Consider the following 18,875-nt stretch of genomic DNA (forward strand, 5'->3'; position numbering starts at 1 on the left):
CACACACACACACACACACACGCAATATGCAAATATCTTGAGGGCATATTGCAAAATAACAAGTTACTTTGGTTTTCTCTGGTTTGGTAGAATCATGGATAATTTTTATTTTCTTTAGATTTTTCCATAATGGGTACATTTTTTGAAGGGAACATTATATTTACCATTATGACAAAAGAGTTATTTTAAAGAATAATTTTCAAATGCAAAAGGAGATCTATAACTTAATGTATATATTAAAGAAATCTATGGTGAATCATATTGTGAAGTTATGTTTTTATTATGTAAATCTTATACCTAAGTATATTTTTTATACTTTTTATGGTCCAAGTCTTTTATATTTGCATTTTTTTTCTTTTTTTTTTTTAATTTTTTTTTCAACGTTTTTTATTTTTATTTTTGGGACAGAGAGAGACAGAGCATGAACGGGGGAGGGGCAGAGAGAGAGGGAGACACAGAATCGGAAACATGCTCCAGGCTCCGAGCCATCAGCCCAGAGCCCGACGCGGGGCTCGAACTCACAGACCGCGAGATCGTGACCTGGCTGAAGTCGGACGCTTAACCGACTGCGCCACCCAGGCGCCCCGCATTTTTTTTTTTTCTTAAACAAGGCATACTTGCACTTTAGGTGATAAAAACATTATATTTTTAGAAACTGCTTGAAAGTCTTCCAGTTTTAATAAGAGCACTATTCTAAAATATTTGTAATTTTTATTCAAAATGTAAAACCTCTTCAGGTGACTTACCTATCTGTTTCATGTGTATATTAGATTATACCTCAGGAGAACGACACCCACTCCAGCCTGACATATAAATACGTCATTCATGAAGATTCTGCACCTACAATCAGCAGCAACAATGTCATCCAGGAAGAATTAGATACTTTTGAGTGGGCTTTGAAGAGCTGGTCTCAGTGTTCCAAACCCTGTGGCGGAGGTAACAATTGAACACATTTATCACATTCAAATGCCATTCATAGAACACCAATTATTGTGCTTTCTGCCTTAAAGATTGCCTCTCATTGAGGCTGCGAGCTGAGAAATAGCAAACATACCAACAAAACATAAGTACAAAACATTTTTACTGAAATCTCTGAATCTACAAAGGATAGGAGTCCATTCATGACAACTGGAAACCTTCTTAAAATCTTCTTGCTCTTTTCCTTCTGGTTCTTTTTGTCTCGTATTCATGAAATGGGGCTTCTAATGACTTTACTCTTCCCCAGCTCTCCCAAATGCTGTGCCCTGTGGTTCCAGCCTTTCTTCTTCTCCATTTTACTTTCCATATCTGTGCATTTCTTTTCTATCAGTGTTAATAATAAAGGAGCTATTAGTTGTACCAGGTAGCAGGTGCTGTTTTAAATGTTCAGTGTATTAGTGCATGGATACTCAGAATGATTCTGTGAGGTCAGCACTATGATTCATTGTACTGATCGGGGAAAGTGAAGCCCCCGGGGAAAATAAGTAATGTGCCCAGATCAGAAGATACAAACCCAGGTGGTCTGGCTTCTGGCTACATGCTCTCACTACATTGTGCCGCCTCTCTGCCCTTTCCCAAGTTAATCTGTTCAGCTGTTCTCAGAGTTTTTCAGTTTCTCACTTCATCCCTTACTCTAGTTCTGAACAATAAATGCTCCAGAACTGAGCTGGCCTAGAAGAAATTTTCCCTGACAGGCAGGAGAAGGCAAGGGGCTTTCATTACAATGATGTTGAGTAATTGAGAACAAAAAATATTATTCAGAGTAGGGAATGCATGCATCAACCATTTATTTTATCATTTTAATTCAAGGATGTGTGTCTAAAGAGGTTTTTTTTTTTTTTTTTTTTGAGGTAGACAGGGCATAAAATGTTTTCAATTAATTATTTAAAATGATACTTAATCCATTATAAGATGCTCATTTAATCTGGATCTTCCCTTCTGCCTCACCCTCAACATCTACTTGGTTACAAGATTTGTTGGAAGCACCTTTTTAATATCTATCACATCGATTTATTCCTCACCAGGTTTCCTGCATGATTTTGAAAGGGAAGATTATTGCAAAAGTCTTTTAACTAGTCTAATTTGATCTTCCGCTCTTCCTTTATTTCCAGGGTAATTGAATGAATGAATGAATGAATGAATGAGTGGAAGTTTATTATTTCTCTGATTTAACTCCTTTAACATCCTAATGTGTTCTTCTGAAGGCATAGCGTAGTTTATGTAGTATACTTGCCAAAAGTAAATAACCTGAATCTAATCATTAGGAGGCAACTATATAAAACCCAAATTGTGGGACATTTTACAAAACAAATAGCCTATACGTCTCAAAAAATATTCAAGATAAAAAGATGCTCAGAAACTATTCCTACTTAATTCCATGACAACTAAATGCAGTGCATAACCCTTAATTGGAAAAAACATTGCTGTAAAGATCATTATACGGACAACTGGAAAATTTTGAATATAGTCTGTATATTAGATAATAGCATTATATCTATGTTAAGTATTCTGATTTTAAGAATTATATAAGAGATGTGCTGGTTATGAGCAGTATGCTGAAGTATTTAGAAGCGAAGGATCAGAATTCCAGCAACTTACTCTCAAATGGTTCCACAAAATTTTACATATATATTACATACATTGCATAGTATAATTAATATATCACAGATGTAAAAATATGTTTGTATTCACCTCAAATACAGTGACATGTAACACAAGGTTATTGAGATATAAGGGATACAAATATTCATTGTGCTTTCCTTACAGCATTTTTGTAGGTTTGAAATTTTTTAAACGAGCTTTTAAAAATATTTATATTTATTTATTTACTTACTTAGAGATGTCAGGGTTGATGATTGGAGAGACCTTCAAAAACTCCCTATGACCGACCATCAAGATAAAGTCCAAACACTAGTCTGTCACTCAAGGCTTTTAAGATTGAATTTTCCTATTTCCTACCCCTTTCACACTTGAAACTTGGGCATTCAAACAGATCTTCAGTTTTTTATGTGTCATTTCCTTTGCTTGGAGTATTGTTCTGCTTCATTCCCTTTACCCAATATTATTTGAACTTCAAGATTCTGTTCAAGAAATGCTGCTTTTGTAAGCGCTCCCTACCTCTCCTCCAGCTGAGTTTGAGAACTTCTCCTCTGTGTTCCTTTGGTGCCCTCTACAGTAAATTTCTTACATAACTCTCTGAAAGCTTGTGTCACTGGGTGTTATCACTGTGGTTCTCAAATCTGCCCCTCACAGTAGATGGTGTGTATTCAGGGTCTAGTTCATTAGCACATGTACAGGTGCTATTTAATAATTTATAATATTTATTAAACTTAGGCTCTGAAAAGTTAAGGATTTGTTTATTTAATTTACTTCTGGATCTTCAGCATCTACAACAGTGCCTGGCCTGCTGTTATATACTCAGTAAATATTCATTGAATGAATGAATGATCGATCAGATATATCACAGAATGAAGAAGTGATTAAATCCAGAGAAATGTATTTCCTTTCCCAGGTTTCCAGTACACTAAATACGGATGCCGTCGGAAGAGTGATAATAAAATGGTTCACCGCAGTTTCTGTGAGGCCAACAAAAAGCCAAAACCTATCAGAAGAATGTGCAATATTCAAGAGTGCACACATCCACTGTAAGTAGTCATGTTAACTATCATACGCTAAAGACAAAATGTTAGAAATTTAAATATCTTTAGTCTGTTTGTTTATTTATTTTAGACAGAGCACACACAAGTAAGGGAGAGGAGCAGAGGGGAGGGAAGAGATAGAGAAAGCGAGAGAAAGAGAGAGAGAGACAGAGAGAGGGAGAGAGAGAGAATATCTCAAGCAGGCTCCATGCTCAGTGCAGAGTCTGACATGGGCTCCATACCACAACCCTTGGATCATGACTTGAGCCAAAATCAAGAGTCAGATGCTCAACCAGCTGAGCTACCCAGGCACCCCTTAATTTTATTTTTAGTCAAAGCTAATATACATAGCAGATTTAAATAGTCAAATCATTTTATAGGAATTATATAAAGCTGTGGCTCCCTGCCCTTTACCATAGTCCTGCTCCTTAAAAACAACCACTTTCTAGCTTCTCTTGGTATTTGGTAACTACTTGTTTCCAACTCTCTAAGTAAAATGTTTTTGTGTCCACTTGACTTTTTGGGGTGGGGCAGGTTTTGGACATTATGTATATGGAATTTCCAACGTGGGAAGTGAAGGATTTTGCATTCTTTCATAATCCTTCCCCAAATAGACACCCACAGCCCAGACTTATCTCCCTCCATATTTCCAATATTGTTATCACCCATCTTTTACTGATAATAATATTCAGAGTTTATATTATTTTAACGACTTCTGTCTCTCCTAATAGTGGAGTCACTTACTAGCATGCTCCTTTTTTTCCCATTGAAACTTTGTTCTAGAATTATTGAATGTCTTGTTTTTTTATATTTTGTTTTCTACTAATTTTCACTAATTCATCCCTAAACTGTCTTCCATGAGTATCCATCTCCTATGAATACTAAACACTCAAGTATCCTGTCACTTGTAACTTCTTAGAGATCTCACTCAGAAAGTTCCAGTTCTGCCCTCCTGGACTTCTGCTTGTCCTGATGTTTCTTTTTACCTCTTCCTAGGTATTCCTACTCCCTTTCTTTTGCATCAGCTCTTCTGTTTCCTGTATTTCTTGTCTTTTTATCTTTTCATGTATTCATTTTTTTCTGGTTGGTCATATCTTCCAGTAGCTTCATGAAAAAAGTATATACAAAGTAAAAATTTTTATATAAGAAGTTCTCCTACACCTAAGAAAAGTAGGTAAGAATTTGAAGTATAAGGGTATATAGGAAGTCTTTCTTCTACCCTCACTCTTGATCATTTGGACACACACACACACACACACACACACACACACGCACACACAAAATTCCAAACTCTAATGTATTTTCCTTCAGAATTTTGAAACCACTGTTTCATTGTTTTCTAGAATCCCATGTTGCTGTTGAAAAGTCATTTGCTATTCTGGTTCCCAGTGCTTTCTAGTTTTGTCTGTCATTGAAAGTTTGTAAGATCTTTTTTTGTTCCCAACGTCCTGAAATTTTTGTTCCCAACTGTGATGGGACTGCCTTGTTGCTAAACATTTTTCATCCATCGTTCTGTGCACTCCATGACTTTTTAAAACACAAAACCAATTATCTTTCATCTCTAGGAGATTTTCCTGTATTTTTTCTTCAAAAAATGTCCCCTATTTTTTTCAATGTTCTTTCTTTCTAAGATATCTGTAGTTAGGATTCCTAAACAGATCAAATTTTCTTTTCTTTTCTCACCTATTATTTATTCTCCTTGCTGAATTTTTCATTTTTGCTATCATGTCATTAATATCCAAGAGCACTTTAATATTCAAGCACTCTGTTTTCTTCCTCACGTGTTCCTTTTTAAAGGCACTTGATGCTTATTTCACAGATGTAATGTATTTCTTTACCTCTTTTATGATATTAAAGATGACTTTCTTCTTCATGCATTATTTCTTTTGAGTTCTTTCCTTCTGTTTCTTTTCTCTCCTCCATCATTTGTGTTAGAGGCTGTGTCTGGTGATTATTGGCTATTGACACATGTGTAAGAATGAAGTGTTAAAAGGGCTGCTTGGAAGCTTGCTTTATGGTCAAGACTTGTTTGCTGGTGGGCTTCACTGTAGGGTGAGCTGGCTGGGCTATTTCGGTGAAGATCCTCAATTAATTGTGTATTAGGGCTTTTAATGAAATGATCAGATTCCAAAGAGCAGAATCAATTTCCTGCCTAGGGGTTATAACCCTAGTTATATAGGAAGTTGTATATATGTAGGGAGCTAGGGTTGTCTCACCATTCCATATGAGGATTCTTACATCACCCCCTGTCTTCACTCTGGTCTCTTTCTCTGTTGTCTCTTGCCTATATCTGTTGTCCACAAGCTACAAGTCTCGTTCATCATCAACATAGGATAAGCCTCAAACCTCCTGCTGGCTTAGAGGGCAAGGAGCAGGATGTCTTTTCTAAGCAGACATTTCATCAGCCCCCTGTTTTCAGCCCTGCCTTCACCCACAGTTTCACAGCCCACACTTTGACCTAAGGGCATAATCCAGTACATTTCTGAAGTTCCACCAGCAAGTCAATTTGCTTAACCAGCCTCTACTGCTGAGTTAAACTTCGTCCTTAGGTCTACTGAGTTAGCAGCCATATGTCCCACTGCTTTCTGGGTTCCAAATTTTCTTCTAGTGCCTTCTATTCCATTTTTTATTTACCTTTGTGGATTTATGCTATTTTTCTCCTTTGTTGTCATTCTAGGATTTTCAGGAGGGGAAAAAGGTAACCAGGAGTATCTATGACAATAAAATGTATACTTCTCGTATAATAATCTGTCTTCCAGTGAGAGTATTGAGGCCTTTAAAATTGAGAACAATTTCTTAGTTGGTGCACTATATTTTATGCCAGTTTGGTGGGCTAAAGCCATCTTAAACTGTGAATACCAAAAACTGCCAAGGTTTTAGCATGGTTATATTTTGGTACCCCATATATATGGAAAGAAAAAAAAATACAGAGGGAAGGTAGCTTTGGAAAGGATAAATAATAGTCTGCCTCAACTACATTTTGACAGACATGATTAACCAAATGGAATCTGTGGTGACAGCCCTTTGGAACCTGGATCCATAATATTGTATCCACAGCTGATGTGGAGAGTGTTGGGGGCCTTGACATCAACACCAGAATTTGGCCACGTCCCATGGCGACTCTTTCTGAAAATACCTTTTTAGAAAACTTTCCATCGGGTGTATTCAAGCCCAGGATGCACACTACCTTTGCCTTTTTGTCAAGCCCAATCAGGGCCAATATGGAGAGCTGAATTTTCCAAACAGGATAGATATGACAGGGAGCCTTCTCGGCAACAATTGTACAAATGAAATAGTCATCTCAGTAAGAATACTAAAACGTGAGTGAACTCAGGATTTCTTGAAAAAGCAGCAGCAGCCAAAACAGTTTGTCTCAGTAAGTGTCGGATGGATTCCCTTTTTAAATTTCCTTTCAGATGTGTACCACCATTAGGCCACCTGGCTGACAGTGAGTTGGTGTATTTTTGAAAAATTGCTATACTGCCCGAACCTAACCAGGCAACCTTAAGATGAGTTTCAGAAACCCTCTGTCGATCACCCTTTAGAAAAACAGGTTTCCAAGTCAGTGGGAAGCAGAAAAATACTAAGGCGTTAAAAATAGAAGTGTCGGGCCTATTACTGCTAGAAAATTCTAAGACTTGGGAATTGCTTGCTGCATCCATCCTTCTGAAACTGCTTCCGGAACTGCAGCGCGCCCCCTGGGTGGCGCGTCGCTCAGAGAGCAGAAAAGGCTAGGCTGCGGGGCAGGAAGGTGCACGACACGCAGTGACCATGTCCAATCCTAACCCCCACGCCGCAGCTGGGTCGCGGAAGAGTGGGAGCATTGCACCAAAACCTGCGGAAGTACCGGCTACCAGCTCCGCACCGTGCGTTGCCTGCAGCCGCTGCGCGACGGCACCAACCGCTCTGTGCACAGCAAGTACTGCGCGGGCGACAGGCCCGAGAACCGCCGGCCCTGCAACAGAGCGCCCTGCCCCTCCCAGTGGAAGACGGGGCCCTGGAATGAGGTGGGCGTGGGAAGCCCGTGGGTGTGTGTGTGTGTGTGTGTGTGTGTGTGTGTAAGCACGTGCAGCAGATTTTCGCTTGGCTCACGTATCACATAGGCATCACGCGAGGTGAGAAACTGCCACCTGTTTTGTCACCATCGAGCACCTAGAGGTGCTAGGAAAAACTATTTTTTTTTTAATTTTTTTTACATTTTATTTACCTTTGAGAGAGAGAGAGAGAGAGACAGAGCTAAGTGTGGGAGGGGCAGAGAGAGGGAGACACAGAATCTGAAGCAGGCTCCATGCTCCAAGCTGTCAGCACAGAGACTGATGTGGGGCTGGGACCCACGAACCCTGAGATCATGATCTGAGCGGAAGTCAGTTGCCTAACCGCCTGGGCCACCCAGGTGCCCCCAGGAAAAATTATTTTAAAACAAATGCTTGCATTGAAGATGAGTTGGTAGGGGCAAACTGTGGTTGGATGTTTCGTGACATAGAAGAGTCTATGGGCGACTGGTCTTCTGTTTAATATCTTTGTTGACTTCACCATTCCTAGGAATAAATTCCAGACCCCTGAGAGTGAATGCAGGGCCCTGCCCCACATGGCACCATGCTGACTCTCCCCCCCCCCCCCCAACTCCCCTGACCACTTCCTCCTCCTCCTCCTCCCTCCTCCCTTCTTCCTTCTTCTTCCTTTCTTATTCCTTCATTTTCTTTCTTCTTCCTCTTCTTATTCTCCTCCCTATCCCCCTCCTCCTACCCAACCCCCTCCCCCTCCTCCTTCCCCTACCTTTCCTTCTCCCCCACCCCCTCCTCCTCTTCCTCCTTCTTCTTCTTCTTTCTCTTCTTCTTCTTCTCTTCTCTTCCTCCTCTCCCCTTCTCCCCTTCTTCTCCTCCTTCTCCCCCTTCCCCTTCTGCCCCTCCTCCCCCTCCTCCCCTTCCTCCTCTTCCTTCTTTCCCCTCCTCCTCCTTCTCCTTCTTGTCCTTCTCCTCCTCTTCCTCCTCCTCCTTCTCTCCCTCCTCCTCCTCCTTCTCCCCTCCTCCTCCTTCTTCTTCTTCTCCCCTCTTCCCTTCCTCCCCCTCCTTCCTCTTCTCCTCCTCCTCCCCTTCCTTCTTCCCCTTCTTCCTCTCCCTCCTCCCCCTCTCCCTTCTTCTCCCCCTCCTTCTTCCCCTTCTTCCTCTCCTCCTCCTTCTCCTTCTTCTCCTCTCCCTCCTCCTCCTCCCCCTTCTTCTCCTCCTTCTTCTCCCCCTCCTTCCTCTTCTCCTCCTTCTCCCCCTCCTTCTTCCCCTTCTTCCTCTCCTCCTCCTTCTTCTTCTTCTCCTCTCCCTCCTTCCCCCTTCTCCTTCTCCCCCCTCCCCCTCATCCCCCTTCTTCCCCTTCTTCCTCTTCTCCTCCTTCTCCCCCTTCTTTCCCTTCTTCTTCTCCTTCTCCTCTCTCTCCTCCCCTTCTCCCTTCTCCTCCCCCTCCTTCTCCTTCTCCCCCCTTCCCCTCATCCCCCTCCTCCCCTTCCGCCTCTTTTTTCTTTCCCCTCCTCCTCCTTCTCCTTCACCTCCTCCTCCTTCTCCTCATCCTCTTTCTCTCCTCCCCCTCCTCCTCCACCTCCACCTCCTCCTCCTCCCCTCCTCCCCCTTCTTCTCCCCCTTCTTCTCCCCCTTCTTCTCCTCCATCTTCTCCCTCCTTCCCCTCCTCCCCCTCCTTCCTCTTCTCCCCCTTCTCCCCCTCCTTCTTCCCCTTCCTCCTCTCCTCCTCCTTCTCCTCCTTCTCCTCTCCCTCCTCCCCCTCTCCCTTCTCCTCCCCCTACTTCTCCTCCCCCCTCCCCCTCATCCACCTCCTCCCCTTCTGCCTCTTCTTTCTTTCCCCTCCTCCTCCTTCTCCTTCTTCTTCTCCTTCTCCTCATCCTCTTTCTCTCCTCCTCTCCCTCCTCCTTCACCTCCTCCTCCTTCTCCCCTCCCCCTCCTCCTCCTCTCCCTTCTCCTTCACCTCCTCCTTCTCCTCATCCTCTTTCTCTTCTCCTCCTCCTCCCCCTCCAGTCAGAGCTCTGCCTTCTTCAGGTGTAGCTGATATAACATTACACTAGTTTCAGGTGTACAATGTAATGATTCAGCCTTTGTGTATATCTTACAAAGTGTTCACCACAATAAATGCCATGCTAGCTCTTCTTACTCTGTTGTTCTTTATTCCAACTCTGTATTCTCAAAGTTTCTTACTATTCCAAGAAGACCATGCTCATTCGACCCTCCTACCTTTTTGCTGCTGGCCCTTCCCCCTCCTCCTGTCTGACTACCTCCTCCTCACCCACTATGGCTCATCTCCAGGGTCCAGAATGCCACCTTCCAGGGCTGCCTTTCCCACAGTCCATCCTCTACATTCCAAACACAAAGAAGCCTTCCTCTCACAGGTGGATCCTGACAGAATACTGTCACTTGGAGTCTGCTTACCATTTCTCAACAGCAGTGTGCTCAGGCTGGTACATGATGAAGTCAGGCTATAAACCTATGATTATCTGTCTCCAAAATGAAATAGATCTTCAGAGCTGTGCAAGCATGTGTGTGTGTGTGTGTGTGTGTGTGTGTGCGTGCGCGCGCGCGCGCACGCGCGCGCACATGCATGGAGAAAGGGAGAAAGATGGTCTCGGTGGAACAAACATCTATAATTCCAGCCTTTGTTTCTATAGTGTTCAGTAACATGCGGTGAAGGAACAGAGGTGAGGCAGGTCCTCTGCAGGGCTGGAGATCACTGCGCAGGGGAGAAGCCCCAGTCCTCCAGAGCTTGTCAGCTGCCTCCCTGTCACGGTAGGTGTGACACTGACTGGTTTCACTGCACTGACCATGGTCTTTAAGCCTCAAAAAAACGAATTTCAGGACAATCTCTGGAATTCCTGTTTGCTTATCAAAAAATAATCTAAGGAAAACCCCTCTTGAGACATGAGCCGAATAGTGTTTTTCCAGATGAGAGTTTGAGCTATATCATAACCACTGCAGCCTTCGCGGTTCCTTTCAGGTGCTAATGCTGGGGTGAGGGCATGATGTCTGTCTGAAGCTGCTGCTGATTTGTCTTTCTAGTAGGAGAAGCGACTTACTTTCTCTCTGTGATTGTCTTTACAATTTCACATCAGTTGTGAACGGCGTAGTATGGCAGAAGGTTTTGAAATATATTACTGTAGTCGTTCAGTTTAGGCATGTGGGTAATAAACATCCTTCACAAAGCCGTGTCCGTCATCTGTCCCTCCATATGGGTGCGCTTCAGCTAGGGCATTGCGGAATAGACACCTTGCACACATGCAGACATCTGCCCAGCCTGCCTCCTTGCTGTATTGCAAAAGCAGAGCGCACTTTATTTTCAACTACGTATCAGTGTGCTATGGTAAAACAAAATATATGTTGGATGGTTTCAGTTTCTATCACTCTGTCTCCTTCTTCCTCCTTTTGGGTGGTTTTCTTTCTTTACATCCATCTCTGTCCTCTGTCTCATTTTGTATCGCCATTTGCTGGCCTCTGTCTCTCATTTTCTGTGTTGGTCCACTCTTGCTTCCTGTCATTTGCAGCCTATAGGTTGCTCACTTTCTCTGTGTCTGTCACATACCCTTTTCAGCCTTGTTCTTCTCTCTCTCCCTACCTCCACCCCTTCTCTCTTTCCCTCTCTTCTGTCTCCTCATCTCTTCCTGTCTCCTTTTCCCATATTCCTTCTTTCTCTCCCTAACATCTCCCTCCAGGCTTTTTCTAGCTCATGTGTCTTTGTCTCTCTTTCCCCCCCATCTTTCTCGTTCTTGGGTTGCTCTTCCCTTTCTCCCCCTCCCTGTTCCTCTGCCTTCCTCTCCCACTCTGTGTCTGTATCTCTCTCTTCATCTCCCCCACCCCCTGTCTCTGTCTCTTCTCTTCCTCACCTTCTTTCTTTCTTTCTCCCAGCCCCTGTGTCTCTGTTCCTCTGCGGTGTCTGGCTCTCTTTCTTCTTGTACCTTCCACTGCCCAGCCTGTTTCTTTCTCTCTTTCTCTCCCCCTGCCCCCCGCCCCACCGCCACCTCATACATCCTCCCTATTCTGTTCCTCCCTTACCCACCCCACCTCCCCTATCACAAGCTTCCTCTTAAATGCCATTCTTCTAAATCTGTACCTCATGACATCTGTGGACGTTACTGTCACACCGGTGAGACTTGGGACTCAAAAAGTTGCCTATTTGTTGGTCTACACTATAGGAAGCCCTTAATACCGACCTCTGTTGAATGGTACTTTCTTTTTTTTCAAGAAAATTGTCAAGGCACTGTTGTATCAAACGTCTTACCTTTTTTTTGAGGAAATTTCACATCAAGTCCTTTAAACCTTATAAATTATTTCACTATAAATTTTTATTTGAAATGCATGGGAGCAAGAATAAGTATGACCATGAGGGGGAGACAAAGGACTTATGTATTTCATCATTTTTCTCTGGAAAAGTATATTTAAAAATTCAAAACACAAGCCAAAGCCAAAATAACAAACTTTACCCAGTTAGAAACTGTGAAGTTCACTGTTGCCATAATATTTTATTCTTATGTATTACTGCCAGGAGGCTGGCTAAAAACTTTCTGAGTAAACTTTATTACCTTAATAGCTGATAGAGCTATGTATTTCTGTAAATATGCCCAATTGTCAGAGAGCTGCTTGGTTCTCTTCCTTTAGCTAAAAGAAATCCTTTTTAATTGTACAACAGAGGTGCGAATGAGATGGTCTAACTGTGTTAGGGATTCCACATTCTTGTAGCTGTTCTCTTGCTCTGAAATCCAGGCCCAACAGCCAATTCTACAAGGTCGAAAAGGCCACACATTTCTGTCACACATTTCAAGTAAGCAATACTTCTCTTCAGTCTCAAACTGCAACTAAAATCAAATGGCCTTTTGAGGCTATGTGTAAAATGCTTTTCCTTCTTATAATAATTTCTTATAATGATCTGGCCACAGGACAAAACAGCTAAAAAGCTTCCTTAATTTAAGTGATTGATTTTGTCATATGAATCCTTTTCCTAAGCCCCACTTAGATGTACTATTTCATTGTTGCTGTTAAGCCCTTCCATCTGTCCAGAGGCAAATTACGATAAAATGAATGTATTCTTTTGCTCTTACTTGTTTTTTTCTCAGACTGTCTCTCCCTTTTCCTTCTCCATACAGAAGCATGTTCTGGCCCTAATTAGACCCAGGTTGTGAAGCATTCGGTGCAGTGCTGAGGTGCTCACACAGAGAGGGGAGACCCACACGTGGACTCAGAGAGAATAGGTCACGCTTTGAGCTGGGCCACAGATGGGGGTGAGGGGGGTGAAGGGAGGCGCAAGGGGGTGAAGGGTCAGAGGGAAAAGAGAATACAAAGTCAAATAAAGTCCTCTCATCTCAGGACCTAGAGCCTTAAACATATGGAAGAAGAAATTAATCTTATTTTAAGATATAGGCGTAGAAAAGGTAATTCAGAAGTGATAAGGGTATTTGAGGTGAAACCCGTTAATATGACTCACAGGCGTATACAACATAATTAGATGATTACCTTAGCTAACATCAAATATTTAGACATGTCATACCATCTAATAGATCTGTAAATGTCAGGCAAATACAGGTCATTCCACAATTTGGAAAGGGGATATGGTATTATAACTCTAATAGGTAATTTTATAATTAATTTTATAATTTGTAATCAGTAATAGGTATAGGTGGTAATTTTAGCTGTTTATTGCTCTTGCCAACTGTCTTTTCTTCCCCAAACTTTAGAAAAAAAGGTTCTTTATTTCTTTAGCAATTTATATGGCAGGTTCCTTACCTAGCCATAGGGCATTACTCAGTAACACACTGTAATTTTAAGTGATTATAGTACATAAATGCCACAATTTAGAATTCTTTGTGTTTATGATTTGGACATAGGATCAGTATTTCGGAGTTGCACCAAGTTCTTGGGCTCTGCATAAGATATGCCCTAAAATGGCTGAAAATAAGTACAAACTAATGTGTCCATGAGCTCAACGTTTGGAATTTTTTGGAATCTAATTCTTATAATTTATAATAAAAAAATTTTTAAATAATAAAAATAGTCCACACACATCTGTATTGTTTTATGAGTGTTACTTTAGTAAGGTACATAAAGTGTTATCAATTCAATGAAATTAAATTTTAAAACCATGAATTTTTCAAAAGAATGTTGGTATACTTTACCCAAAGTTATGCTTTCAAATAACAAATAGCCTAAGAATATTCAGTAGTGAAAATGAAACCATTGCATTGACTCTGGATATTATTTGATTCTTTCAGTAATACATTTTTAAGATTTAATTTGTTCCAACAGGTCTTTAGAATTTATTATGATTTTAAATTTAGATTTAATGTAGAAGCTACTCTATTAGAAAGCCAGAAAGACCATAAAATTAAAAAAAAAAAAAAAACACAAAAAAACAGGGAGCATCTATATGGCTCAGTTGGTTGGGCATCCAACTTTGACTCAGGTCATGATCTAAGAGTCTGTGGGTTCGAGCCCTGCGTCAGGCCCTGTGCTGACAGCTCTCAGAGCCTGGAGCCTGCTTCAGATTCTGTGTCTTCCTCTCTCTCTGCACCTCTCCCCCCACCCTCCATATTCTCTCTCTGTCTCTCTCTCTCTCTCTCTCTCTCAAAAATAAACATTAAAAAAAAAAGGTACTGAACAAAAAGAAAAAAAAAGATGTCTCCTTTATATCCTACAAATATTTGTGCCAAAATGAATCCTATTTTCTCATTCTAAAATGAGATATGTGTTCCTGCTAGGAAGAGAAAGTACCCTCAATCTTCAGACTCTTGACAGAGATATTAAAATGGTGGTCAACCCAAGTGCTCTGCACATAAAGAACTACTTCAGTTAATTTCTCCAAATGTTCATATTTTTTATTGAGGTATAACTGACATATAACTTTATGTTAGTTTCAGATGCAATATAATGATTTGATATCTTTATACATTGTGAAATGCTTACAACCATAAGTCTGGTTAATATCTGTCATAATATATAGTTACAAAATTATTTTTTCTTGCAATGAGAATGTCAAAGATCTACCTTTGGCAGTTTTTAAATATGCAATACAATATTATGAACTTTAGTCATTTGGACATTTATTTTATGACTAAAAATTTCTACCTTTTGACCCCCTTCACCCGTTTCACCTACTCCCCAGCCCCTGCCTCTGGCAACCACCATTCTGTTCTCTGTATCAATGAGGTTTTATTTTTCGATTCCTCACACAAGTGAGATCATGCAGTATTTGTCTTCCTGAGTTGTTTCATTCAGCATAATGCCTCGAAGGTCCATCCATGTTGTAAAGATGGCAAGATTTCATTCTTTTTTTATAACTGAGTGATACTCCATTGCAATATATATACCACAATTTCTGTATCCATTCATCCATCCATCACTGGACATTTATTTCCATGTCTTGGCTATTGTAAATAATGGCGCAGTAAACATGGGGTGCATATGTCTTTTAGAATTGGTGTTTTCATTTTCTTCAGATAAATACCCCTTCTCGGAATTATTGGATCATATGGCTGTTATATTTTTAATTAAAAAAAATTTTTTTTAACATTTATATATTATTGAGAGACAGAGCAACACAGAGCATGAGCAGGGGAGGGGCCGAAAGATGGAGAGACACAGAATCTGAAGCAGGTTCCAGGGTCTGAGCTGTCAGCACAGAGCCCGACGTGGGGCTGGAACCCACGAACCGTGAGATCATGACCTGAGCCGAAGTCGGACGCTTAACCGACTGAGCCACCCAGGCACCCCTACTGTAATTTTTTAAGGAGTCTCCACATTGTTGTCTGTAGTAGATCCACCAATTTACATTCCCACCACTAACCTTCGTATTTTTTTTAACTTTTATTTTTATTTTTATTTTTATTTTTTATTTTTGAGACAGAGACAGAGCATGAACAGGGGAGGGGCAGAGAGAGAGGGAGACACAGAATCTGAAACAGGCTCCAGTCTCAGAGCTGTCAGCACAGAGCCCGACGCGGGGCTCGAACTCACAGACCATGAGATCATGACCTGAGCCAAAGTCGGACGCTCAACCGGCTGAGCCACCCAGGCACCCCATAACCTTCGTATTTTTATGAAAGGCTTGTTTAGATAACTCCCATTAATGTTAGATTTTACTTAAAATTTTTTATGTTCATAAACAATTTTAATTCTTCCCCTTTATTTTATGTTTAGATGTATGTGTTATTTTGTCTTTTAATTTTTACAGATGAGCCATGTTTGGGAGACAAGTCCATCTTCTGTCAAATGGAGGTGCTGGCACGATACTGCTCCATACCAGGTTATAACAAGTTATGTTGTGAATCATGTAGCAAGCGCAGTAGCACCCTGCCACCACCATACCTTCCAGAAGCTGCTGAAACTCATGATGATGCTATCTTTAACCCTAGTGACCTCCCTGGATCTCTAGCAGTGCCTACATCTTTGGTTCCTTACCATTCAGAGCCCCCTGCTGAGAAGAAATCTTTGAGTAGGATTTCTTCAGTGGGAGGTCCAAATGCAGTCACTGCTTCCAGGCCAAACAGTAAACCTGATGGTGCTAACTTACCCCAGAGGAGAGCTCAGCAAGCAGGAAGCAAGACTCTGAGACTGGCCTCCCCACCCGCCAAGAGTGGCCACCTCAACTCATCTTCAGAAATGGCTGCCGCCCACTTCCTTGCAGTCAGTGATTCAATAGGTGCTTCTTCTCAGACAAGAACCTCAAAGAAAGATGAAAAAATTATTGACAAGAGACGTCCCATAAGATCACCCACTCTGGAAAGATGAGAAAGTGAACCTCAACGGCTAGCAATCAGAGGAAAACCCGGACAAGCTCTCTCTCCCCGTGGTGCATACTTGTTTCAAGTGTAAATCTCCGTAAATTGTCAACTCATTTTATCTGTACGTGGAGGAACAAAAAGTGCTGGTTCACTTTCTAGTTGCTTTCATCCTCCTTTCGTTCTGCACTGACTCATTTACCAGAATTCATTGGAAGAAAGCGCCAAAGATTATTAATAGAAGGAAAGTAAGTTGCTAAGTGTGTTGGTCACTCTCTAAAGCAGCAAGAGGACTGGAACCAATTATGTATATCAGCTGATTTTTTTTATTTTTAAAAAGTTACACTAAAAACAAAAAAAGAGGTGCCAACAGTTTACACTTTAACAAAATATTTTGGAAATGGAGCAAAGAATTCTTAGACTTGTATTCCTATTTATCTATATTAGAAGTATTGTATGAGCGAATTTGCAGCTGTCGTGTAAATACTGTATATTGCAGAAATCAGTATTATTTTAAGAGATGTGTTCTCAAATGATTGTTTACTATATTACATTTCTGGATGCTCTAGATGCCTGTTGTTGAGTATTGCCTTATTTGGCATTGTATGGGTTGATTTTCAAGGCAGAATATTATGAACAAGAAGAATTGTAGCTGCTGACAACACAAAGGGTGTTGTTGTGTGGTTTTGTTTAATCAACAATGCGATACATACATCACAGAAAAAGAAAAATCAGATGTGCTGCAGATGTACAGATTTCCGCTTACCTATTACCTTCCAGCCTTTAAATAAAAAGGGGTAGGTTTGGTGTCTTAGTATACTTGTGGTCACAGGGAACAGAGACTAGTAAGTTAGCCTGTGCAAGACGAAATTAAAACCCTACTACCGGGACCCCAATAGGCACCGCTGAAGTGTCCTGTGTTCTTGTGTTGTTTTTTCTTTTCCCTTTGTTGACATATACAAACGGTTATACTCAATGTACTGTAATAACAACAAAGGGAAAAGGTTTTGAGATCATTTGTTTGTATGTTGGTAGCCGAGAAAAGCATCAACAAACTACAGTTGATACCCAAGTATAGCAGGACTCTGGGGCTTTGGAAGAAGATTCAAGAAAGTATTTGTCAATGGTTGCAATATTTATTTTCTGCATGGTTCATATCCAAATGTTCACAACCACAATGCATCTGACTGCAATAATGTGCTAGTAATTTATGTCAGTGGTCACCTTGCTCACAGTGAAGCCAGAAATGCTCTCTCCAGGGAGTAGATGTAAAGTACTTGTAAATAGAATTCAGAACTGAAGATATTTATTAAAAGGTGATTTTTTCTTGATAGTATTTTTATGTACTAAATATTTACGCTAGTATCAATGACATATTTTAGTAAACTAGAGAGACATAATTAGAGATGCACATTTTGCGCATGGAAGAGAAATTTAAGCAAATACAGCAGCCAAATGAAAGAGCTAAAATTAAATTCAATTTTATGCACACTTTTTGCATTTTGAAAGTAGTTGACACAGAGTTAACGACTTATTCCCGTTCAATGACACATAAAATAGTATGGACTCAGATAGCTATTTAATGAAATGATGAATTAGAAACACTTTTTTTTAAGTATATGAAAGAGATAAATACTTAGAAGAAAAAAGAAAGTGTTGTGAGCATAATGTTTTTGAGGTCAGTTCCTGAACTGTCTAAAAATGTGTTATGTGAACGAACTACAGTGATGTTAACCTCTCCAAGCACAGAATGTACAGGGACCTTCGCGTGTTAACCCTGGTAAACTCACAGCTTCTCCTACTGACTCCGTACCTCTGAAGAATCGCCTGCTACTTCATGTAAGACTTTTCAAGTTGAACTGAACGAGGTGAATTCCAGATAGGAAAACAATCTCTGAACCTCAAGGGAAGTCATTTTTTTTTCCCCTAAAAGTTTCCCAGGAATGAAATTCTCTCTAGTTTGCCTGCATATGTATGCATCTGGTCCACAGGAGAATACAGAGCAAGATCGTCACACGCATACAACCTCCCACAAAGTTGTACATATTTGTTATACTTCTGGTCTCTGAGCTTCCTTTTCTACTAAGCTAAAAATTCCTTCGGATCAAAGTGTAAACTACTGATGCTGTTTGTTGTATTGGGAGCACGTAGCAATAAAAATGTTAACGAGACATAGACCTGGCTCTATCTAGGTTTCATCATTACATTCATCACTGGGTAACGGAAACTTCTTTTCCTCCTGCAAAGTGAAATGGTATCAAATTCATTAGCTCCTCGGACTTTCTCTATAGAGGCTCAAATAAAATGACAGTGTCTCCTACCCTCACACTAGGATGTATCATAATATGTTTTTAATTAAAAAAAAAAAAGAGAGAGAGAGAGACTATGAGTGGTCGCTTTTTGCTGAAAGCCATCCCACAGAACTATGGAGAGGAAGAGAGAAAAGGGCAATAAGGCTAGGATGTGTGAGAAGGAAAAGAGGGACTTCTGTTTTTAAATGTGCA

At 40.8% G+C, this 18,875-nt stretch overlaps 1 protein-coding gene across 3 annotated transcripts in view; it reads left to right on the forward strand.

The window, feature by feature from the left end:
- ADAMTS3 (ADAM metallopeptidase with thrombospondin type 1 motif 3) overlaps positions 1-18,546 on the forward strand; it is a 267,551-nt gene extending 249,005 nt beyond the window's left edge. For all 3 annotated transcript variants that reach the window (XM_058722316.1, XM_058722317.1, XM_058722318.1), the window contains 5 exons: positions 771-936; positions 3,491-3,623; positions 7,417-7,624; positions 10,279-10,396; positions 15,825-18,546. In XM_058722316.1, the coding sequence (XP_058578299.1) occupies positions 771-936; positions 3,491-3,623; positions 7,417-7,624; positions 10,279-10,396; positions 15,825-16,381 (1,182 nt within the window). In that variant the 3' untranslated portion in view covers positions 16,382-18,546. The remainder of the gene's footprint in view (positions 1-770; positions 937-3,490; positions 3,624-7,416; positions 7,625-10,278; positions 10,397-15,824) is intronic.
- Positions 18,547-18,875: the final 329 nt, after the last annotated feature.

The sequence above is a fragment of the Neofelis nebulosa genome, chromosome 3, assembly GCF_028018385.1.
Source record: "Neofelis nebulosa isolate mNeoNeb1 chromosome 3, mNeoNeb1.pri, whole genome shotgun sequence".
Classification (NCBI taxonomy): Eukaryota; Metazoa; Chordata; class Mammalia; order Carnivora; family Felidae; genus Neofelis; species Neofelis nebulosa.